Source organism: Crinia signifera, chromosome 1, assembly GCF_055691185.1.
Source record: "Crinia signifera chromosome 1, ASM5569118v1, whole genome shotgun sequence".
Classification (NCBI taxonomy): domain Eukaryota; kingdom Metazoa; phylum Chordata; class Amphibia; order Anura; family Myobatrachidae; genus Crinia; species Crinia signifera.
In genome coordinates this window covers 422,534,211-422,558,965 of record NC_139217.1, presented here as the reverse complement: position 1 = coordinate 422,558,965, position 24,755 = coordinate 422,534,211, and the positions used below count along the sequence as shown (strand labels likewise).

Below are 24,755 nucleotides of genomic sequence, written 5' to 3'. Positions count from 1 at the left end.
GTTTATGATGCGCACCCACACCCATCATGAATGACACCCGTCGTCGGTACATGCAGCTCAATCTTGACTATCTATTCAAAGATTGCATGTACAAAAGGGGGGGATTTCACTGACTGATATCGTTACCGATAACAGTCAGTGTGTATGCACTATATCTTGACTCCCACAGCATCGCCTATATAGTTAACAAAGCGTGTACCCATCAAAAGCAAATTCACCTTCAAAGGGACAGAGCACTGGGCTTGTTCCTCTTAAAATCACAGCCAAAGCAACATTATTAATTAGCTTTAAGCTCAAAACATTGCATGCTTTTCAATTATAGAAAAATGAAACTGTGCTAAGAAGTCATGGAGAGAAAAATTGCTATAAAACAAATAACAAAGATACAATATGTAACAGATAAGTCTAATAAAATATAACAGTTGATGCTGAATAAAGTGAGCAGTAGATCTATCCTTTGAGCTCTCTGCCTGGTCTGGATGACGCGGAGGACACATCCCCTAGAGGGCGCTGTGTATGAGCCTCACCGGCGGCTGCGCTGACATCCGGAGCTGAGCGGTGATGACGTAGAAGGGATCCTGGCTCAGGCTGCTGTTGTTGGTTGCGGGTTGCATGTGGAGTGCTCCTATGGCAGGCTTGGAGGAAGCCGGGGAGGTCTACAGGCGTGGAGGCGGCCAGGTATGCTGAGAAAACTCCATGCTGCTCCGGTGACCGGGGTCACTGTGGAGCTGCCTGGCAGCAAGGCAGCATGTGCTTGGGCCCATTATGCAGCTGGACCCAGCATAGGTTGTTAGGTTATGCCTGGACTTGTAGTTCTAGTTGGCGAGACTTTGCGCAGCGCTAGACGGTGCTTTAATGGAATACATACATCGTAATCCCTTTATAGTGTATGCATGTACTCATGTGTATTGTCAGCCGGCACCTATGCCGTTCTTGAAGGAGATTTCTTATGTGATTCATGTGTGACAGCACATGTACTGTAGTATCTTTTATAGCTTGCAAAAACTGGGCTCTGTTGGGTGGCCGCTTATTATACTGTAATACTTTTAAGCAACGAGCAAGAGCCCCTATATAATAAGATATCAGCATTGGCAGATAAGCATCACAAACTGAACTCAATATGACAAGCAGGAAGCACTCTGACATGGAAGTGAGGGATGGGAGGGCCACCTGTTACCCATCACTCAATTATACTTATCTGACTATGTAGGTCCCAATCCGCTAGTCAGATTTTGCCTGTTTTCTTGAGATTCAGATGGATATGACCGACCGATCTGAAGAAAAAAAGCCAAATCTAAAGGGCCCCATACATCAGCAATTAATTGTGGCAATCCTCCGTTCTGGAGATGATTGTCACAATTAATCTTTAATGTGTGGGCTCCCCCTTTAGGCAATCCCAATCAAAAATGAATAGGGATCGCCAATCGATTGCTAAACATGTTTAAAAATCTGGTTTTATTGGAGTTTCATTTCTGTATGTGTGGGCATTCTAACAGGAAAAATCTGCCGATCACTGAAACAAATCTGTAATGTGTGGGCAAGTCAAATAAATTGAAGGGTACTTGTTTCCTAGCAGGGCGCCCACTAAGCAAATAGCTTAGTGGGCTATTCTGCGTAGGAAAATCGCATCACATTGCATGGGCCATTTTAGTGGCGTGCGATGCGATAAAAAAAAAAAAAAATTAATTTATTGCTCTTATGGCCCCAGGGCATCGCACCTCCTGCAAAATCGTATGCGATTTTATAGGGTGCGATGCCATGCCATGCCATTAGCTATACAGGGGACTAAGTAAAAACCGGACCCGGATAAGACACCGGAACGCCGGACCAGACATCAAACTCTGCATTCCGGAGCTTATAGTGTCTGGTCCGAGGGGTGTCCCATGCGGGGGGTGTCTTGTCCGGGGGGATGTCTGTGATTGCTCACACCAGGGACATGGGGAAGGGGAGATTACAGCCTCCCCGTGTGGTCTGGACCGTTCCAGTTTTTATTACACCCCCGGACCATGCGGTGAGGCTGTATTCTCCCCCCTCTCCTCTCCCAGGTGACAGGTGCGAGAGCAGCCTCATCAGATGGAGCACCCCCGGACAGGACACCCCCGGACCGGATACTACAAGCTCCGGAATGCAGAGTTTGATGTCCAGTCCGGCATTCCGGTGTCTTATCCGATTCCGGATTTTACCCATACCCGCTATACAGTTCTATGACATGCAATTAGGTTTGAATGACCCCCCAACTATCCACGCCACCCCGAAGTGTGTGGCGAGCGCAGCGGAACGTGTCCTCCTGACCTTTTCATACCGCCACTCTCCACATCAGCGTGGAGTTGATTTTATATAGTGTGGCAAGTGCAGCGGAATACATGTAATGTAATCCGCAGGGCTCGCTGCGAGCGCCACGCTCCGGGCTCACTATATAAAATCGACTGGCAGTATGAAAAGGTCGGTAGTACGCGTTACGCCACCCCTCGCGGGGCTCGCTGCGCTTGCCACGCTTCAGGGTGGAGGGGGTCATTCAAACCTAATTGCATGTCATACTAGTGTATAGCTAATGGCATGGCATCACACCCTATAAAATTGCATGCGGGAGGTGTGATGCGATCCCCTGGGGCCATAAGAGCAGTGAATAAATTATAAAAAAAAAATCGCATCGCACACCACTAAAATGGCACATTTCACTACGTTACCGTACATAGAAAATCTGGGAGCACTGCTAGGAAACAAGTACCGATTGAAGAAACCATTTATCTGGGGAAAAAAATCACTGGATCCGAGAAGCAATTAATTGTGATTGCTGATGTATGGGGGCCATAAGCTTCCATCTGATATGCAGCTCTGAAGGTGCCCACACACTAGAAAGATCTGCGATCATCAAATCTTTTCTTCCTGGACTAAAGATTTCAGGCAAGCGCACATCTTTACCAAAGATTTTTCTTAAGATCCCCTGTGCGTTCCTATGGATCTTTTGTTAAATCTTCTGATCTTTCATGCAGCATGTAAGATCAGAAGATTTAGCAAAAGATCCACAGGAGCGCGCATCGGACCGATTTTAGACCGATTATCCGTAAACATCAGACGATATATTGGCAATCTACAAAAAAAAACGTTCTAGTGTGTGAGTCTCGGATTCATCTGCGCCAATGATCAGTCTGATCTAAAGCCGTCAGGAGTCCATTATAGATCTGATCAGATCAATCTGAAGTGAAGAGAGTGATCCCAGGGTCAGATCAGATAACTGGGAGAGTTCAAGGGAAATCTGAAGAGATCTGTAGCTTCAGATATGTATGCATAGTAGATGGGGGCTGGGTACACTCCTAAAGATTTATCTGTCTGATGGGAACAAAAATCTGGAAAGGTGTGGGAGCAAATAATCAATTGGCTCCCAAATTCTGGAAAACCGTCAAAAACAATTGCTTGGATAAATTCCTTAAATTAATTTAACCAAATTGTATGACCATCCATTGTCTGTTTTCCAATGTTTGGGAGCAAAGTTTTGACTGTCATATGCTCCTGTACATTTACAGGTTTTTGTTCCCACCAGATATTAGACAGATAAATCTTTAGGTGTGTACCCAGCTTTAAGATGGATACGCACTATAACACTCTTTATAATCTGACTGGTTGGAATGAAAATCTGGTCATTTCTGGGATTTTTTTTTAGCATTTGGGAGCAAATGGTTGTTTATAATTTGTTCCATGACATTACCAGATTTTCATTCCAACCAGCCAGATTGGAAAGATAATGTTATATCGCCAGATGTATCAAGCTTCAACAAGTGATAAAGTGGAGAGTGATAAAAAAAAATGGCCAATCAGCTCCTAACTGTCACATTCCAAACCCAACATGTAACATTACAGTTAGGAGCTGATTGGTTGTTTATCATTTTATATTTGATCACTTTTTGAAGCTTGATACATCTGGCCCTTAGTATGAATCCAGCTTTAAGGGAGGGTACAGACCCAAACAAATTTGGTGGGATATGTCAATTCCAGCCATATTAGAATGGCATACAGTATCCTGCAGATTGTGCAGTGTGTGTACCTGCGATCTACATGGTTGCATGTGATCTCTTCCAAGTAGTTCTGCACGGGCCATGCCTGTTTGCCACCAGGAAGACTGAATGACCCCTGTTCGGTCTATCATGTGCACCAGGTTGCATGTGGTACTGTCCGGTGAACATTAATTAGTAGTTTTATTGCAAGATCTAGCATATGTTTTCAGAGCAGGGCATAAGGCCGGGTGCCAGACAGTCATTTACCCGACGTCGGGATCCCGACAGTCAAAACCCGACACACGGGGGCCCGATGGCCACCGGCTATTCTTGCTCGTGGGGGTCCACGACCCCCATAGAGGGAGAATAGAATAGGTGGCGATCGTAGCGAGCCACCGTGCCCGAAATGGGCTTTGTTGCGCTCACCATGCTGTCTGGGTCTGGCCAGTCGGGATCCCTATGCCGGGATAATGACTGTCGGGATCCCGACTGCCGGAACCCTATACCTCACCGATAAGGCCATAGGGGAAGGGGAAACTGCAGCCGTATTACCTAGAGCTCCAAGCTTCTGTGTTTTATTAGTTGGATCTTGTTGTAACTCAAGCTGGGTACACACTGAGACAATGTGCACCGGAATGATATGGCGGGCGACATGTTGTTACCGCAGTACACATTACAGCGATTTAATGAAGAATGTGTTCACTATTCCACCATGTTGCTAGCATCATCGCCTGGCTAGCTGTGCCAAACAGGTGACATCACTTACGACTGTGGGCACCTACATGTGTGGATTATTAGGTCGACATTGAGAAAAGGTTGAAACTTGGTCTAGGGCAACATGCAAATAGTCGACACAGAAAAAAGTCCCATTCACATATACCCGTTTAAACCCATAGTAAAGATGTTTTTTTTTTTCTTTTAGTAAACGGCGTGGGTCCCCAGCCCCCCCCCCAGGACTTATCTGACCAGGCTGAAGCCTGGTGGTGACCCTGGAGTGGTGTGGTCACCGGGCTGATTACATGGGGCATTATTAAAGGGGCCCGCTGGCACTTGTAGTTCCACAGTTAAAGAAATAGTTAAATAAACACACTGACAACCAAGAACAATAAAAGTTTAATACATACATTACACACACAAACTGATACTTGCCTATCTTGAGCCCGTAGGTAGGTCCCTGGCCACCTAGTGGCCAATCAGGAGCCTGTAGGCGGCCAATAGAATCATTCGGAGAGGCGCTGAAGATGAAACCTCAGCGTCTCTCCTCAGTACCGAGTTCCCTTTGGACAGGACTTTTCACCTGTGTACATTTGATTTTTTTTTCGTCTTATCCTTTTTAGAGTGATGATTCTGATATCTGGGACGATACGGCATTGATCAAGGCCTATGATAAAGCAGTGACATCATTTAAGGTATGTTAGATTTTCTTCTACACAGTGTCTCTGTAGAACTCTGTAGTAACGTTATGGTGCTGATTCAGTTATTCTTGCCAAGTATATATTTTTGCCACGTGTAACTTAACGCATGCTTTGACTTTATTTCTGTCATGCATGCTCCTAAAGGTGCCCACACACTAGAAAGATCTGCGATCTTAAGATGTGCGCATAAATTAGCCTTGAAATCTTTTGTCCGTCTTGGAGAAAAGGTTTCAGGCAAGCGCACATCTTTACCAAAGATTTTTCTTAAGATCCCATGTGTGTTCCTATGGATCTTTTGTTAAATCTTCTGATCTTTTGTGCAGCACGTAAGATGAGAAGATTTAGCAAAAGATCCACGGGAGTGCACATCTGGACGATTTTTGACCGATTATCGGTCAACATATCGGCCGATTTATCGGAAATCGGGCAATCGGAAAAAATATTTATCATGTAAATTGTGTACTGTAAACTTTGTGTGTACTTGTTCACTTTTATGTGTGATTTGTATGACTGCATTCAGTGTCATGGAGTTTGATGCCTTATAAACAGTGATAATGATTATTTTAGAAAGCTCTGAAAAATGGAGATTATACCATGGAGCCTCCGTCACCGGAGAAAAACACCAAAGCAAAAAGGAAAAATAACAAGAAGAATAAAAGTCGGAAGAAAAGCAATGCCGCTCCCCTGAAAAAGGTGCAGTAGTGTTTTGTGTTTGTGTATGTTCTTTTTTTGTTTAAACTTTAAACGTAAAGAAGTTGATGGTGGTACATAGTTTTCATTCTAGCACCCTCCAAACCCTGTGCAATTCCTCTTCCCTGCCTGGGGTGTCGCTCTCTGCTGTGGTGCTTCTAGCACAGTGTGGTCTGTAGCTCAGCACCAATATGCAGACAGGACTTGTGGTAGAGGCATCACAGGACCTGTGGTAGAGTGACACCCCAGGCACGGAAAAAGAACTGCAAGGATTTTGAAACCTACAGAGTGCTAGAATGCACACTAGAACCCTTATACAGATTGAGTTTCCAGTATCCAAAATGTGTGCTACCAAAAGTGCTTTGGATTTTTCTGTGTTTTGGAATATTTGCGTATCATAATGATGGTATGCAAATACCATGATCTCTTGGGGTATGAATCATTGGGTAGACACCAACTAGGTTGACACAAGCATTAAGTCGACATGGGGTTTTTCACTTTTTTTGACCCGAATGTCGACATGGACAATTAAACATAGCACCACGTCCCCTCGCACGGCACACTATTTATTCTCTCACCGCGCCCTAGTGGATGGTAGGGCTTGAAATACCGCCTGTCGGCTAAAGAAAAAAGGTGAAAAACCCCATGTCGACCTAATGCTTGTAGACCTAGTGACCGTATCCCGATCTCTTCGGGATGGGACCTAAGTCTAAACACAATGCATTTATGTTTTATTTACGCAATATACACACAGCCTGAAGGTAGTTTTATACATTGTTTTGAATAATTTTGTGCGCTAAAAAAGGTTGAATTTCTTATATGGGATACTCAGAAAGTTTGCTTGTTACTAAGATAATAATGTTCTAATTTGTAATATCTATATAATCTATATTCCAGTGGAGAGTTGGGGAATCATGTAATGCAGTTTGGTCAGAGGATGGAAGCCTTTATCCAGCCACTATCTCTTCCATTGATGGAAAACGGGGGACCTGCATAGTTATTTATACCGGCTACGGGAACAGTGAGGAGCAAAGTTTGTCTGACTTGCGTTTCTTAGAGACGTCGGAAGCTGAGAGCGACTCCAGGGATGAGGTACAGGTAAAAATCTCCCTAATGTGGATTTCGCTTTGACAACCGTTTCAGTGTTTCGAAGTTTCAAATGTTTTGGTCTTTGATAAGGTAACCCAATGGGTAAATTGTATGCTCCAGGAAGAAGACCCATATGGTTTTCATCAAACCTGTTATTGGGACAACTTTGGTGCAAATACTGTACCTTCTTACTTTTGGAATTTACGCATAAGCGCATCTGAATAAAGTAGCATTTTGTTGTCTATTCTTTATCAGGTGTAGGAACTGCTAAGGTGCTTCTCTAATGCAAATGACAGGAACTGATGTGCCAGACATACCAAGAGTCACAGTATGAGATGATTGCACACTACAGTAAATGGCTTGCAGATAGGTATTGGACTATAGCATGTGACTCCTAATCTATATAATCACCAGAAAAACATAAGGGTATTATTCCTCTGCACAAACAGAGTAGTAAACATACTTATTTCTTCCTCAAAAAAAAAAAGATGATTTCCTTTCAGAACAGTCAGGTCATCTGCAAAACAAGAGGTTGCCAAGTCTGCCGAAAGAGCTAGCAGATGACGTTCTGACCAACTGAGAATGTGGCTCACATGTATGCGACAGCTATGACGGCTATGTGAGTTGTTGGACTGTCCCTTAACTGGATGAGGATTGTGTAACGGTACAATAGACTGCACGGAGTTCAAAATATAATCTGAAGGTGGCTCTCCTGAGCTGTCCACCAGCCTAGAGAGGACTGCCTCTCGACTAGCGTCCAAAAGGGCCGTCCTTATTCAAGTGAGACCCTTAGAGCCACCACAAGAGGGACAGGCTGACCTCCTGTGAGAGGATGATTGTTTGTGTCTGGAAGTGCCAATGGGATTTGTTCTAGGACAGAATTACCATTTGAAGTGGTCAGGAGTGAATCTGAGCATACAGTACGTCACCATGTCAAAGGTGAATTCAAGTGATCCCAAGAACTGTATGCAGCGATGAATCGATATATAATGGTGGCACAAGAACCTGCTTGTCCACGTGTGGGAGACTCTTTGAACCCTGGAGTCCAGCAAGGCCTCCAGGTGAAGCATCTCCTGAGATTGCTTGAAGGAGGATAACTGTATAACGTAACTTGAGTAAACCGTAAAACAGGAGCCCAGCTCTCTAGAGATTAGCTGCGGCAGGCTGTGTGAGGAAATGTTTATTAAGCATCTGTGGGAGGGGAGAGTAGGAGGAGAAGAAGCCTAGTGGCTGGAAGACAGTGAGAGGTAACGCTATGAGCCAGAGGGAGGAGCTAATGGGAAGCGCCCACCTCTCCCTGTGGACATGGAGTACCAGGGACATGGTCCCTGCACCCTAGTGGTTTAGTAGATGTTTGGGCAACCTGCAAACCAGCTGTCGTGGTCCCCGGTGTGCTGCTGCAGAAGATCCAGCCAAAATTGAAAATTGCTGGTCTGCTCACCAGTGCTGCGGACATCGGGACCATGAGTTGGGGGCATCTGCATGACCATTTCTATTCGGGAAGAGGGCACTTTTAATTATCGCAGTATGAACCAGAAGGGAATTTGGAAGAGATTTCCAGGTGTCTAACATAGGGGATATTTTACTTATTACTGGCATATAGTTTAATTTATTGAAAAGGTCACCAGGTATATTCACATCTTTAAAACTTGTGGCAATTCTGTAAAAAAGATAAAAAAAAATGGAGAAATCATTCAAATAATCTAATGAGCCTTGTATAGGGAGGATCACATATTTTTCATTACTGACCCTTATAACCTGCTATCAATCCTAAAGCTTTAATAATATTCATAACTTTAGGTCTTGATGAGGCTGAATCTGAAAGAGACCGCACCATATTGTCATAAAATAGTGCTACTTTGAGGTCAATGCTAATTGAAATCAACTTAAAGTACATCAAATTCCTAAGTACAATGGTGAGGGGTCCTATATCTATTGCAGAAACAGGGAGAGAGAACGGGCATCACTGTATCATTCCCCTCTGCACCCGAAAATAAGTTAAAATCCATTGCTAGAAATTTGTGCTGAAGAACCCAAGTAAAGCACTCAAAGGGGATTAATAAATGTATGGCAATACAGAGTCTGAGATCACTGTGGCCATAGAATAAGGTCAGAAGCCTTTATTGGCATCTAATTGCAGTTGGCAATGAGAAGTGGAGTGGCGAAGATGATGGTAGAAAGCGCTCTGCGTACATTAACCACAGAGGGTCTTCCTTTTATAAAACCTTTCCGGTCCTTGTGTATAAGCGGAAGGGCCTTTTTTTTTTAGTCTATTAGCTGGAATTTTGCCAAAAAGCTTATAGTCTATATTTAAATGAGAAATACAGACGGAGCGGCTCGTTGCACTGTAAGTGCCACGGAAATGTGGCATGCGTTCTTCTGAGACGACTGCCCTATTCCTGGCAATGGAAGCGCAAGTGGCTCACGCGTCCATGCCAGCCGCCAGATACAGGCAGCTGGCGATGTCCAGCAACAATAAGAAAGGCTGCTTCTGTAGGCCTATAGAAACTAGGATGGGACCAGTCTATGTCAGGTTTTAAAAAGTACCTTTTGTTATTGCAGAGTTAAAAATAAAGGGGGAGAGAACTGCCTTCACTCTTTTTTAATGGTTGCGTAGCAACAATCTGAATAGGTGGTGACTATTTATGGTTTAGGACTGGTCTTAGATGACCAATAATATCAGTTTATGGGGGTTAAGGGGAAATTACAATCCTGTCCAGATCCCAGTGAAGCCCTCACTCCTGGTACATGTCTGAGATCTCGGAATGGTTTTCTGCCCTAAACACGACTCCAGTGGCTTCTGATGGGCAATTATACAGATGTGGTAGTTCTGAGCTTACTGTAGCCGGTTGAGAGAGGGTAAATCTATCAAATCTTGTGGTTGTGAAACGTTAGTTCCTGATCTGAATAATATGGAGGCAGACTACCTCTGTTGGCAGGATCCTTCAGTCTAGGTTCAGCAGCCTAGGAGAGGAGAAAGGCCCATAGGAAACTGTAACGGGATTGGAAAATTCTTTGGTGGCCAATTTTTCCAGGGTGCCAGATGACACTGACAGTCCGTATCCCGACGTCAGGATCCTGACACACGGGCTATTCTCCCTTATGGGAGGGAGAATAGAACCTGTGGCGAGCATAGCGAGCCACCGGGCCCACAGCGAGCCCGCAAGGGGCTTCTTTGCGCTTGCCCCACTTTAGGAGCACTGGCAGTCGGGATACTGACTGTCGTGGTCCCCACTGTCGGAGACGCATACCACAACCATTTTTCCAATATCAAACTGGCTCTAAAACAGCAGGTCGTCCATTCTTTTAATATTGTTTCCCTAGTGAAGACCTGTTTTTATGTTTACACTACTGTAGCTGCTGGTGTCACTTTTTTTCAGGACATGAATGGGAATGAGCCTTCTACAGATGAAAGTGACAGATCATCACGTGCCTCTGAGAATAGAGACCACCACAGTGCTGCTACACCAAAGTCTTCTCCTTGGAAAACTCCCTTCCCCCCAGCTCCACCGCCATTTATGCCAGGATTTGGGGCGGTAAGCATTAAATTGGATGTGGGTTGTAAGGTGGATATCACTAGTACTAGGAGGTGGATAATGTAAATATATCATCTTTATTTTCCTTCCCTTTACCATGTCCAGTTTTTAATATTCATTAGTACTATCCCACAATATGTGTGTGGGTTACTACTGTGTGTGTATGTGTGTGTGTGGTTAGAAATGAGATATAATGTATAATTATGAACATTTGCTGTATTTTCTCCCATGGAGGAACCCAGGGGCAGATGTACGAAGCAGCGTTAAGTGCTTAAGTAGCACTTAACGCCACTAAATGGACTTTTTAACGTTTTGGGGAAATGTATGAAAGGGGCTTTTAACGTCCCCCTGAGGCAGCCCTGAACTTAACGTTCAGGCGCTGTCCTCCTGCTTAAAGTTATGAGCTTTAACGTCGCAGGCAATGTATTATTGCCTTCCCCGACGTTAAGCCCGCTGTTTCTCTTCGCCAGCCTCAGGCTGGCGTTAGGTGGGTTTTTTTTTTTTAACTACTCCCCCCACCCCCCCTCCGATCCCGCCAGCATGCCGACAATTATCTCTCCTGTCAGCATGCTGGCGCTGCCGGCTTCCCCGCTCCAGTCCCCCCTTCCATTCTTATTATTTTTTGGTCCTTGCTGCTCCGATCACTCACGATAGCCTGGTGTTTTTAACTAATCCCTTAGAGTGCACTGTAGGGACCCCGCTGTATACTGCGCTGCAGGGTCCCCAAGAGAGCGGGGACGCGGCAGGAGGATTGTCAGATTAAAACACCGGGCGGGCATGCTGTCTCTGCTTACTAGCGGAGAAAAAGTGCTTAAAAAATCGTGATAAGGATGCTCTATTGTATTGTAGCTGACCCCTTATGTCTCCTCTCTTTTATTTTGAGGGGAGGATGCTATTTAGTGTGTGTTTACTAATTTAATCTCTGACCTTAGTGTCCTATCTGTCTGATTCTACTATATTTGTCCGTTTTCCAGCAGACTATCTGATGCTGCTGTGTGAGCAGTGTCCCGTTACAATGTTGCCCTTTTGTGTGTAGGGAAACCTTGTACGGGATGTTTGGATACAATTAAATGTTGCTCCTGGTCAGGATGTAAGTGGTATTTTTATATTCTTCACTTTCCACTGCTGGTTCTTTATTGACAGTGCTTAGAGATATCGCAGTTTCTCTGATTTCATGTGGTAATTATACCAATTCTTATGGGGATTGAGCCTGTATGTTACACTTCTAGTTCGTTTTATTACAGCAATATTTTACAGTATCAAATAGCACCAAGAAAGGGAGTTATTATTTTATGGGCAATCTGTATAGGTATCAATATATGATTCTCAATTATCCCACAGCAGCGTCTCTGCAGCTGCTGGGGAGAGCAGGTGTACTTATTCTCTTCTGCCAAGTTATTGGTTCATATCTGAAACCCCCCTAGGTGTTCTATTCTGGAGGTGTCCTATCGTGGCTGATTTTGCCAGGGTAGTCACTCGTTTTATTGTTTGCCGTTTCTTCTATTTAATTTGCTCTGAACGAGCAGGCTCTCTTGTTCCCTCTAATGTTTTATAGTTTGTGCAGATCGATCTCTTTAACTGTGGATTATCTGTTTTAATATTTGGATGTTAATTATAAGCACTGCTGGTACACACTATCCAATCTCTGCTTATACAATATTCATATACCTCCTGTCATATTGCTGCAATGCATTTACTTTGCTTTTATGGAATACATTTGGTGGCAATCTCTGCTTTTATGTAATATATTGGTGGCAATCTCTATACTGTGTCACTCCATGCTGTGGATGATTTATGTTATACACATCCGATCTTTAATTGGTGACACACACTACCCGATCTCCCGTTCATACAGCTTGTGTCTGCCCCTTCTTGAATTTTGCGGTGCACTCGTTTTACATTTGGTGTGTTCACGGGTTAGTGGTGATCCTTATATAATGTCACTCGGTGTTTTAGGTATTTAGTAGTACACACGCTTCACTCTTTTCTCTGCAGTTTATGTATAGTCACTTTTAAGTATTTAGCGATGCATTAATGGTACACACTAACCAATCTTTATTCATGCAATTTATTCACTTCAAGATTCTATGGTGCACTCACTTTACTTTCAGTGTATATGCGGGTTGGTGATAACTTTCCTATTGTATTACTCAGCCCTGTCACAATTTAACAATGTGAAGTAATCCTCCTGCCGCGTCCCCGCTGTCCGCTAGTAAGCACAGAGACAGCATGCCCGCCCGGTGTTTTAATCTGACAATCCTCCTGCCGCGTCCCCGCTCTCTTGGGGACCCTGCAGCGCAGTATACAGCGGGGTACCTACAGTGCACTCTAAGGGATTAGTTAAAAACACCAGGCTATCGTGAGTGATCGGAGCAGCAGGGACCAAAAAAAATAAAATAATGGAAGGGGGGACTGGAGCGGGGCAGCCGGCAGCGCCAGCATGCTGACAGGAGAGATAATTGTCGGCATGCTGATGACATGGGAGGGGCCAGCAAAGGAGCTGAAAAAAACTGGAGCGGGCAGCCACTGATTGGCTGAAAGAAGACGAAAAACTGGGAAGAAAATTGCAATTAAAGACAAGAGGTGAGTTAACGATTAACGTTACTCACTAACATTAGCTTAGTACATTAGGGTGAAATCTGTCCCTGCTCCTGAGCGTTATGCCAGGAGAAGTGGGAAACGTTAGATTTCACACGTTAAGGGGAGATTGATACATCTGCCCCATTGTGTCCTGCTTCAGCAATTACCATTTATGTATTTACAGCATGGGGACAAACCTAGTCAAGCACATCCCTTCCATCCTGGCTGGCCACCATCATTTGCTCCAGGTCCACCTGTAAGTCATATTCTTGTCACCTATAAAGTACATGTATAAAGCAGTTATAATTACATATATTTAGCTTTCATCTTGTGCTGGAACTTTCACACTTGTGTTATTTGTATTTCATTCCACCTTTTTGTCCTATAGAAGATGTAACGCTTCCTTTGCCCTCAATGAGTAACTACACATCTGCCATTGTTCTCCCTTTCTCATTATCACCTGCAGCTGTGGGGTAGAGTGCAATGGTTCATGTAATGGGGTGATGCTGGTCACATGTGTCATCTTTGTCAGCTCATCACTTCCTCTACGAGCCACACTTTGATCTCCTTCATACATAGGGCTGAGCAGGTGTTACATTTTTTTATTTTACACGGTACTAGCCTAAATGTCCAGACAGTGGAAGGGAAAAGTAGCTGAGAAATCCAAGGCTTGCTGGCACTTAGCAAGCTGATGAAAGCCTACCAATTTATAAATGGGTTCAATAGAAAAATGAGACCTCCAGTGTGCGTCCAGTTTAATCGGTTACACTGAAATCAAATCTGATTTTCTTCCATTAAAAATGCATAAAAAACGTATTGCATACTATTTGAACTCTATTTTATTTTTGAGTAGTATTCATATACATAACTAGGTAATCGTAAGATTTTATACAGGTCATGTCCCCTTATCTAGCCTTGGTTTGTTTTGTCTTTGTAGAAAGTACTGTAATTAAAAAAAAAAAAGTGTGAAAAGTAATCGCATACACTGGATAGATATAAAGTCTGGGTCTTCATTTGTGCGGGTAAACAGCATACCAGGTTTACAGCTTGGCAAGTAGGTTACAGCATCGCAGGGTTTTCCACAGGATTCGCATTCAGAGTACACATTACAGTACCTAAGGGTACTACAGGTTGGGTAGCCCATATCCAAAATTCTCCGGACCAGAAGAATTTTGGATAATGGATTATTCCGTATTTCAGAATATTTTCAGATTTCAATGATGTATCATGCATTTATGTTGTATAAGCACATGAAATACACACAAATATATTTAATTTGTGCATGAAACAAGGTTTTAAAACATGAAACAAAGTTTGTGTAAATCTCAGACACTGACTGTGAATGCCAAGCAATCATGTCCTTGCACATATTTAGTGCCAGTTACATATCATGTCCCCAGCAGTGCTGTTACATATCTACCCAGTAGTGCTTTTAGCCAGAACACTTTTTTTTTTAACTTTTTTTTTTTTTTTTACATTTACTTTAATGTATGGTTTTCGGAACAAGTTGGATAAGGGATACTCAACCTGTATTACATTACCGGCCTATCGCCAAGCTGATTTTCAGCATTGGGTGCAATGACCTTTTGCCCTGGACACACACATAACAGGAAGCCTAATTCACCTGCTGCTGCTATAAAATCTGGGCCGGGTCTTCCACAGTCGCCAGCAGCAGGGTCACTGCAGAAGATGGGAACTAGCAGCGGTATTAATACCGCTACTAGTTCCCACCCACCACAGGGACCCCCGCTGCTGGGACCCTGCTGCCGTGGCCCGTGCCATGGGTGCTCCTCACTTTCCTTGGGTGCTCGGGCCCCGGAGCAACCACGGTTTCGGCGCCTATGATACTGTGTGTGTGTGTGTGTGTGTGTGTAGGGCTGCTGTAATGGGAAGCAAGCATTCATTTACAACTACAGATATTAAGACCTGATCATTCTGCATTGGACCCTGTTACAAATTGTATAAAGTACAAGTGGGCTTGATGGGCAAAAACATGTAGAAAAATATAAAACTCCCTAAATTATTTAATTTATTAGTTAATATTAAAAATGGTAATTCTCTCCACAACGCACAGATTAGTAAGGATTAGTATCTGTGGTGTGCTTGCCTAAGAAGAGGACATGTCCAGCTTCCGGTAATTCTGTTGTCCCAGCAGAGTTCGATCAGTGGTTGTTATCCTCAACCCTCCCAACAGGTCGTGTTATGAGGATCTCAGTCTGTGGAAGCAGGCAGGTTAACTGAGCCAACAAGATAGGGTAACTCACCTGTGTATGGTTCAAGAATGACCCAAAACATATATACTGTATATTTCATAATCCTCAGAATACATTTCCAGTTCTTACAGTATGTGTTATTGTCTGTTCAGCTGATTCCCCCTCCTCCACCTATGGGTCCTGATATTATCGATGACGATGAAGCTTTGGGAAGCATGTTAATTGCGTGGTACATGAGTGGCTATCACACTGGCTACTATCTGGTGAGTAGCATTGGGTTCCCTATCACCTACAACTTCTGTCAGTTGTAGCCTTTGTGTGTTTTTCATATGACTTGATCTTTAGTATTGATTTGGCTACTATTGATCCTAATACATAAACACACAAATAATGTTACTTCTATAATTGTTTATCTTTCCATGAGGACTTTGTTTGTGCATTTTGGAATTGATCTCTCCCTATTTGCATTCACACGTACAAATAGAGGTTCCTTGTGCAAGGATATTTATCTTCTTAAATAACTGTACTTCTGTCTTCCAGATTGCATGTACTTAATATACAAGTGTCTTATAGGAGTATAGGTACAAATTTCTAATTTATAAACTTGTATGTTCTTTTAGGGTTTAAAACAGAGTCGGGTTGAAGCTTCATTTGCAAAGTATCCACATCCCAAGTAATTAGCTAATGTAGTATACGTCAACATGTGAGTATCCCTGTATTTAAAATGCGATTTCCCTAAATGTTTTGTATTGTACTTTGGCCCTTATTCTGGTTCACTCGCAAAGTCAAGTTCTTTTTCAAATGGATAGAACCATGTACACTGCAGGTGGGGCAGATGTAACCTGTGCAGAGAGTTAGATTTGGGTGAGTTATTTTGTTTCTGTGCAGGGAAAATACTGACTGCTTTATGTTTACACTGCAATATAGATCTTACTTTGAAGTAAAACCCCACCCAAATCTAATTCTATCTGCACATGTTACATCTGCCCCACCTGCAGGGCACATGGTTTTGTCCATTTGAGAAGGAATTTGCCTTTGCGATTGAACCAGTCTGGTAATGCAAAAGTGATATTTAGGTGTGTGTTTGAGTGATAATAAGGTAACCTAATTCATTTGCTCCATATCTGGAATGTGTGTAAGGCAGTATACACACTACGATTCTTTCCAATCTGACTGTTTAATCAAACACGCAAACAAGTTTTTGTCCTGCCCCAGCAAACCCACCGCAGATCGTAGGAGCCCCAGTCTCCCCTTCGCTCCAGCGTATGTACGCTGGAGGCTGAGCACCGCTGCCCCAGCCGCCAGTCACAGCAGTGGCCACAGGTGGCAGGCTCGTGGATGTTCGCGGCGACTCGGGCGCCTGAACTCCTGAGCGATCCAGAGCCGCCCGAACATCCCCGTCACTACTGTAAAGTGAATGGTGGCTGGCGAAGCGTACGACTGCTGGAGCGGAGGTGATGGGGGATGCGACATGGGGGGGCTAGGGGGCTCTAGAGGTGGTGCACACCTGGACGCCACTGGCACACAACTACTGCATATTAGTGGCATGGCCGGAAGTTTTACGGGCATACCACCCAAGGGGTTAATGAAGAATAAGTAAAACTAGAAATCGAGCCTCAAAGTTATTCAAATGGATGGTCAGCTGGGAATTCTAACCCTATTTTGTATGTCACGGTGGTCCTTGGAAGTGTCTGTCACTAACTTTGTGTGTTAATAAAGGGCCTCATCCACAACCAAGGAAAGACCCGCAGTTCTGGGAGAAGGGGACAAATTCATCCCTCCTGGTAGTTCCAGGGATAATCTCCTTCACCCTGCACCCCACTCTCATACTGGGAGACATGTTTAACATAATGATACGACTCCTTGTGTGATAATTAATAATAGTTCAATGTCCGGTTTAGTGTGCCTTTGAAGTGTAACCTGTCAAATAATGTTTAAAAGATCTGAGCCAGATCTTTAGAACATGCAGTCAGAATCTAGATTGCCTGCATGTCCATAAAGAACACTGGTTTCAATTCAATTGAACACACAAATATCCTAAATTATGATTGCAGCTTCCATTATTGGTGTAAGCTGAGATAACCATACACTGAATACATGCACCCTCGTGTGTGCTCTAGAACAGTGGTTCTCAACCTCGGTCTTCAAGGACCCCCCAACAGTGCACGGTTTCCAGGTCACCCGCCAGGTGCACTCATTATTCACTGACACATTTTAAAAGATCACAGGTGGTGCTAATTAATTCACCTGTGATTCTGTGAGGAGACCTGGAAAACGTGCACAGTTGGGGGTCCATGAGGAGACTGAGGTTGAGAACCACTACCCTAGAGCACTGGTTACCATCCCTGGTCCTGAAGTACCCCTAACGGTGCACGTAATCCAGGTCTCCACACAGAATCACAAGTGAAATAATTAGCTCCACCTGTGAATCCGTTAAAATGTGGCTTAATAATGAGTGCACCTGCTGGGTGACCCAGAAAACATGCACTGTTGGGGGTAGGGGCTGGAAACTACTGCCCTATAGATTCTTCTTAAAGCTGAGTATGCAGATCCATGCACTTGTTTTACATTTTCTTTCTTTGTCATTGCAGATGACATCTCTCCTAGGGAGAGGACATGTGCTTCGGAGCAATGGGGACATGAAGACTACATTTGAAGTGTTACCATATATCAGTAAATTTGTCTTATTATTTGGCAGCGTTTATAATTAAATGATACAGTTTACTATACAATAATTCTGTACACTTATTTTAATATGCTGCAAATAAAACTTGGTGCAGTTACTGGTAACTGGGTCGCTAATAGCACCTTTACACCTACTGGTTCCAAAGCGGAATTACAGTACAGTTTATCAAATCGCTCACTGTTCTCTCAAATTTTGTATTGGTACTGTACCACCACCACGTTTGCTTGCCAGATGTCCATCCTATATATAGAACGTCATTTCTTACAGGGGCTTTCCTCTTGCTCTTCCTTGACATCCCATACTTGTAACATTTAGGCGGGGGTCTTTTCATTGCCTGAAGCAGGAACAGTTTATAGCAAACTAACTTGTTAACGTTCTGGAGCGAGGGACCTCCACCTGTTCCTGCCGTTCTGTTTGGCAGAACAGAATGAGGAAATAAGAGGGTGGGGGGGGGGGGTTTCCCATTGGTGTCATATATTTGTTAGAACCCCTCTATTACGGAGTTACAGAATATATGAAATATGATATGTTTAGTTTTTTGTTCCCTAAACTGTCACCATATTATTTCATAAAGAGCGAATTACATTTTTTTTAAAACCGTGTTTGTGATTTATAGATTAAGAATCATTTTGTAAGAAATAAAACTACTTCAATCCATTTTTAGGGTTCTGTATTTTTCTTTCTCATTATGTGTTTTACAGGCAATTTGTTTTAATCGCTTTGATAAAGATTGTATACGTGTATAAATTGAAGTGCATTATTTTATTTTTTCAATTAAAGAATACGGCATTGAGTAAAAAAACAAAAAAAAAAAAAACTTTTTTTATATAGTTGTATTGAGTGAGCAAACCCAGGCATTCCTCTTACCAGTTTGGGTTCTGGGCCTGATTCAGACCCATTCAGTCGGGCTGAATTGGGCCCTGTTTCCGATATTGCGGGTCTGCGCATGGGCATAAACCCCTGTGCGAATGCCTTCGGTGAGTATCTCACTGGCAGGGGAGCAGAGGGGGTGGCAGCAGGGGAACACCCAGTGTTTTAAGGGCGTCCCTATGAATATGCTGGGCATCCCCTGGAAACACAAGTGTGTCGGGCGGGTGGCTGAGGTCACATGACGTCAGCGCCCGCCCTGAATTCTGCCATCTCCGTCGGTAAAGCGTCCGTCTAGACTGACTTATTTATTTGCAAACGGGTTACAAATCATTTGATGGTGTACACATCCCCTCGCATGCAAATGCGTGGGATGCTGGAGGGCCGGGTGGTGGTTTACCTGTTAGCTAGACTGTGAACAGGTCTGAATTGGAGCACTCTGTGAGCAATGCTAGTCATGTGCTGTAGGTAGGGATGGGTAGTTCACAAAGGATTCATGGGTCTTCAACCTATGGCCCTCCAGATGTTGTGAAACTACATGTTCCAGCATGCATTGCCATATTTTTTCCTACAAGAGCATGCCAAAACTATCAGGGCATGCTGGGAAATGTAGTTCTACAACATCTGGAGGGCCACAGGTTGAAGACCTGTGGATTAGGTCATCATGAACTCATCTTATAAGTGAACTAGTTACTTTTAGTTCAGTCATTCCCAACCCTGGTCCTCAAGTTCCCACCAACAGTGTTTTTTGTTTTTTTTTAATTGTACATCTGAAATAATAAGCTCCACCTATGGTTCTTTTAAAATGTCTGCATGAGTGCACCTGCCGGCTGTTTATCACTCTCCATTGTATCACTTTTGAAGCTTGATACATCTTGGCCACAGTAAGAGCCCAGCGGCTCTGGCAGACTCATTCATATATACACACACACACACACACACACACACACACACACACACGCTTGCTTCTTTAGTTCCTGATTCTGAAAAGAAAAACGCTACAGCAAATTACAGATGTGTGTCGGTGTATTTTCATGCTACTCAATATTTGAAAATCACACGTGTGGTACATTAAACACTCTTGCTCACAAACACATTTAGTACTAAATATTCTACTGGATTTAGGGGTGCTACTGCATGATATTTAACTACTAAGGCCTCCAATACACTATGGGTTTTGTGCCCTTTTACACACTATTCCGGTGATTAGGCCGAGAAATTGGGTGAAATTGGCCCAAATAGCATGTGTATGACATCCAAGAGTCGGAGGTCGGACATGCTGCAGTTCTATGGCAGTGGGCTGTGCATCTCCCTGAGCAGGCAAAATATTAGCTGACAATCAGACCTGAAGTTATTGGCAGCTGATGGAGATGGCCGGGGATGCACAAGCTTGTTTGTTAGCTGCGACATTACCTAAGAAAGGCCAAGCTGGTTCCCGAGAGTGACTGAAGTGACCTCACGTTGCATACCTTGGAATTACCAGATGCATTCATAAGCCAGGGTAACTTGCTCTTGGAAGACATTTGTAAATCTTGCCCTGATAATATGGATTCCTATAGTGCTCTTAGGTGTAGGGGAGAGGGAGTCTTTGCTTGGTAAAGAGAAACTATCACAATTTCATGATCCCCATGTAACCTGGAAAACATGGACTGTATCGAGTCCTGTGGACTAAGTTGGAGAACCTTTGGTTTAAAAAGTGGTTCCCAACCCTGGTCCTCAAGTGCCCCCAACATTGCACATTTTCCAGGTCTCCACACAGAATCACAAGTGAAATAATTAGCTCCACCTGTGGATCTTTTAAAATGTGGCTGAATAATGAGCGAAACTCTCAAAATTGAAATCAAATGTACTGTACCTTTTATTTATGTTCAAATAAGAATATAGAGGGTTGATGTCATCTTATTGTTATACAGGAACCCATACTACAGAGAGGATATACAACCGATCTAAGACCATAAAAAGAGAATACTCCTGTACATCTGTTTAAGAAATGGAATATATATATGTCTGTATTTATTTATTTTTTTTAGTTTGATTAACCCAATCAGTCTGTGAGTGCCCGTTACAGCATTACTACTTCTGTTTGTTTCTGTATCATTTATGTAGGTTCCAAGAGGATAGATGTGTGCTTTTACACAAGAGCAATACTAGTCCCATAAATCCTTTAGCGGAGCCTCTCTTAGAATAATAGGCATTACAGAGCTGTGCACGTTTCGGTCTAATCTCCACCTAGCCGCCAGCAAGCACAACACTTTAATTCCCCCCATAGCGCTGAGGAGCATTGTTAGCCTTTAATTATATAGCATAGGGCTGGAATTGAGGAAATATACTTTTATTTCTCAATAATTGCTTCAAACGGCAAAGGTATCTGCCAAATGACTTCTAAACTCTTGGACTGAGGATGATTCTCCTTCATAGTGTTGAACATATTCAGGTCATCTTTGTCCAGCAGCCACCCCAACATCCATATTGTCGTCAAACCGGGCAGCCTGGACACAAACCGGACAAATGCTGTGACCGTGGTGGGATGAGACTTTATGGAATAAGTGTATAATCTGACTATATTCAGCAGGTTTAACTCCGGCATGTTTCCAGCTGTTTGGAAAAATGTCGTCCATCCAGATTCCGAGACCTTGTCGTTGGAGTTCAGTTCCAGATGGCGAATCTTCTTCAGACACCCCACTTTTGCCATTTCTCCTATGAAGGTTACATTTTTATTATATATTCACAAAATGCTGTCGTATTTCTGTGAAAAATCGCAGGTTCATGATCACTTGTCATTTGGATTCATTACGTAAATTGACAATCTTAAAGATTTTTGGTAGCATTCAGCAGAAGATTATGTAGAACATACTGTATGAGCCACTATTACACTGATTTACCATGTTTCCTTTATTTTTGATCAACTTATTTTCTCATTGGATAACAATGCCAGTTCTCTTTGTTGAGAGTAGATACTGTATATACACAGGCCTAATCATCATGACTGGGCTATAAGAAAGATTATCGTTTTACCAAATTTCCATAACAATATCCTGGACAGCTGAGTCATAAGGGGTGTACACGCTTCGATTTTGCCAGGTTTTTGATTCAAATTTGCTTATAGAAGCAAAATCGATTCGAAATCGAATGGTTTTTAAGATGCTTTCGATCTGCATTCGATTCAATGTGCGCTCCCGTTTTCTCTATATCAAAAAGAAAAATAGACTGTGCAGGCAAGGAAATATTGAATTTGATCCAGTAAATTAAATGTGTACAATGTGCCTTGAATGGAAATCAAATTCGAAATCGATATAGAATGCAAAAGTGCAAATGTGAAAGCAAAGGCCAAATCGAAAGGGGGTGGAATAGGGGAAATTGAAAGTAAATCGATATGTGTGTACACATCTTTACTCAGGAGAAAGATTCTATCATTTCTTTATTGCTATGGGCAACATCATCTCTTTTAGAAGCTTTAGTAAATGTACCCCAAAATGTTTAGGTTATACTGTAAGTGATATTACAGTTTGATTCTTAAAACAGACTTACTGTAGACTGGATGAAAACTGAAGAAGAGATACAGATGTAGCGCCTCTCAGCCCATGCTATATTCCCAGCGCTGGCTCATGCTGGCGGAGAGGCGCACCTTCTGACGGGGATGCGCAAGCATCTCACATGCATGTTCCCTTCGCTCGGAGGTGGGGAGCGGAAACCCTGCCCGTCTCTGCTTCAGGAAGACGGGCAGGGTTAGTCCTGGGGGAAGGTGGGGGTGATGGTGGGCTCAGTCAGAATGGGGTGCGCAAGAGTCTTGAGCGAGCGCCCCCTTCCAGTGGATGGTGATAGAATCGCCAGGAGCAGCTCTGATGAGAGCTGCTCCATCTGTTTCTAACAGCAAACACTACTACAAATGTGAGTTTATAATTCTCTTTAACAAAATCCTGCGATCTGTATTACCTGAACATTCATTACTGAACTCCCATGTTTGGACATTGCAGGATCCTACAGTTTCAAGAGCCACTGTTTGTTCAACCTTTCAGATTTTCACATACTTAATGTACAGCAGTGGTGTCAAACTCATGGCCCTCCAGCTGTTGTGGAACTACATGTCCCAGCATGCTCTGCCACAGTTTTACCGATCCATTATATTAAATCTGCGGCATGGCATGCTGGGATGTCTAGTTCCAGCGAGACCTGCGAGGGGACACGGAATACATGTAAAGTAATCCGCGTCCCCTCACGGGGCACACTGCGCTCGCCACGCTTCGGGCTCGGTGGCTCACTGCACTTGCCACACTTTATGAAATCAACACCACGCCAACGTGGATAGTGGGGGTATGAACAGGTTGGGCTAGTGTGGATAGTGGGGGTGTTTCAGGAACACATTCATACGTGCCATATCATACATCTGAGATTGCGTAACACTGACTAACTACACTGGCCGCGGGAACACTATGCTGAATCTGACAGGGCCGCTGGCCGTGGGAACACTACGCTGACTACGCTAAGCGGCTGCGGAAACACTATGCTACTTCTGACTGACTACGCTGGCCATGCGAACACTACGCTGATTCTGACAGGGACGTTACGCTAACTACATAACGGGCGCCGTGCTATTACATAAGTACCAATCCTTCACACTAGGTCCATGAGATTCTGCCCTCACATATCTGTCCTTTTGAGGTACCTCTCCTACCATTCCTTCTCTGCGTCACTCATGACCCCTTCCACTAACAGTTGCGTCCCCCAAGGTTTAGTGCTTGGACCTCTCCCTTTCTCCCTCTATGTGTCTTCTTTAGATGAGCTCATCAGCTCTTTTATCTGCAATATAATCTCTAAGATGATGATACTCAGATCTACATTTCCTCTCCTGACCATCCCCTTTCTCCTCACTCATCTTTCCAACTTTCTATCTACTATTTCTTCTTTAATGTCCCAAACTTGTCTAAAGGAGCCCATAAATGCTCCGTTCTGGGCATCCGTTCTGTACTTAAATAGTACACATCGCATCGCATGCTTTGTGCATGCTATGTGAGGTGATGCGATGTAAAGCTAGTACAAAAAGTATGTGCAGCACATACTTTTTGTACTGTACTATGAGCGCGCATCTCATAGTACACAACGGACGGATCACAGAACGGAGCGTTTATGGGCTCCTTGAGACTGAGCTAATTATCTTCTTATCCTCGTGAGTAACTGTAAGTGGTTGACTCAGATTGATTGTTACTAATCAAGTAGCCTTACCATACTTATGCCTTTAAACCAGGACACTCATGAATTACACAGGTTCTGTAGCTGGCTTAATTGAAGCCTACAGGCCCTGAACCTGTGCAATTCATGAGAATCCTTGTTTAACAGGATAGTATGGTAAGCCTATAATAAAGACACTTGTGCTCAAGCATGTATATCCTTAAAACCTGGACAGTAATGGTGGAGTTTGGGAAACTCTGCCATATGCTGATTAATGATTGTGACTTTATGCTCAGGTTTCCAGCAAATTACATGACACCTGGACCAGGCAGGTTGATCTGCTGTAGGTGCACGTGACTAAGAGTCTATTTATGAAAGCATGGAGAAAGAGATGACGTGGAGAACAATATAAAGCACTAACCAATCATCATCTAGAAGGCTGTGTCTGAAAAATGACAGGCACTAATTGGTTAGTGCTTTATTTCTCTCCATTTTAGCACTCTCAATTTTGATAAAAAAAA

At 43.4% G+C, this 24,755-nt stretch overlaps 2 protein-coding genes across 4 annotated transcripts in view; one reads left to right on the top strand and one right to left on the bottom strand.

Moving 5' to 3' along the window:
• The first annotated feature begins 519 nt into the window (after positions 1-519).
• SMN1 (survival of motor neuron 1, telomeric) lies at positions 520-18,858 on the top strand. 3 transcript variants are annotated; one of them, XM_083151880.1, is made up of 9 exons: positions 520-678; positions 5,330-5,401; positions 5,975-6,100; positions 6,995-7,189; positions 10,567-10,722; positions 13,487-13,558; positions 15,668-15,778; positions 16,136-16,218; positions 18,107-18,858. In XM_083151880.1, the coding sequence occupies exons 1-8, from the start codon at positions 613-615 to the stop codon at positions 16,190-16,192; spliced, it is 855 nt and encodes a 284-aa protein (XP_083008006.1). In that variant the 5' UTR covers positions 520-612; the 3' UTR covers positions 16,193-16,218; positions 18,107-18,858. The 3 variants fall into 3 exon arrangements, with proteins under 3 accessions (XP_083008006.1, XP_083008005.1, XP_083008007.1); XM_083151879.1 differs by having other exon boundaries at positions 6,995-7,195; XM_083151881.1 differs by lacking the exon at positions 13,487-13,558 and having other exon boundaries at positions 6,995-7,195.
• Positions 18,859-21,125: 2,267 nt separating this feature from the next.
• Positions 21,126-24,755, bottom strand: part of LOC146018514 (baculoviral IAP repeat-containing protein 1-like) — a 75,059-nt gene continuing 71,429 nt past the window's right edge. The window contains exon 10 of the mRNA XM_083151878.1: positions 21,126-21,765. Coding sequence (XP_083008004.1) covers positions 21,401-21,765 — 365 coding nt within the window. The 3' untranslated portion in view covers positions 21,126-21,400. The remainder of the gene's footprint in view (positions 21,766-24,755) is intronic.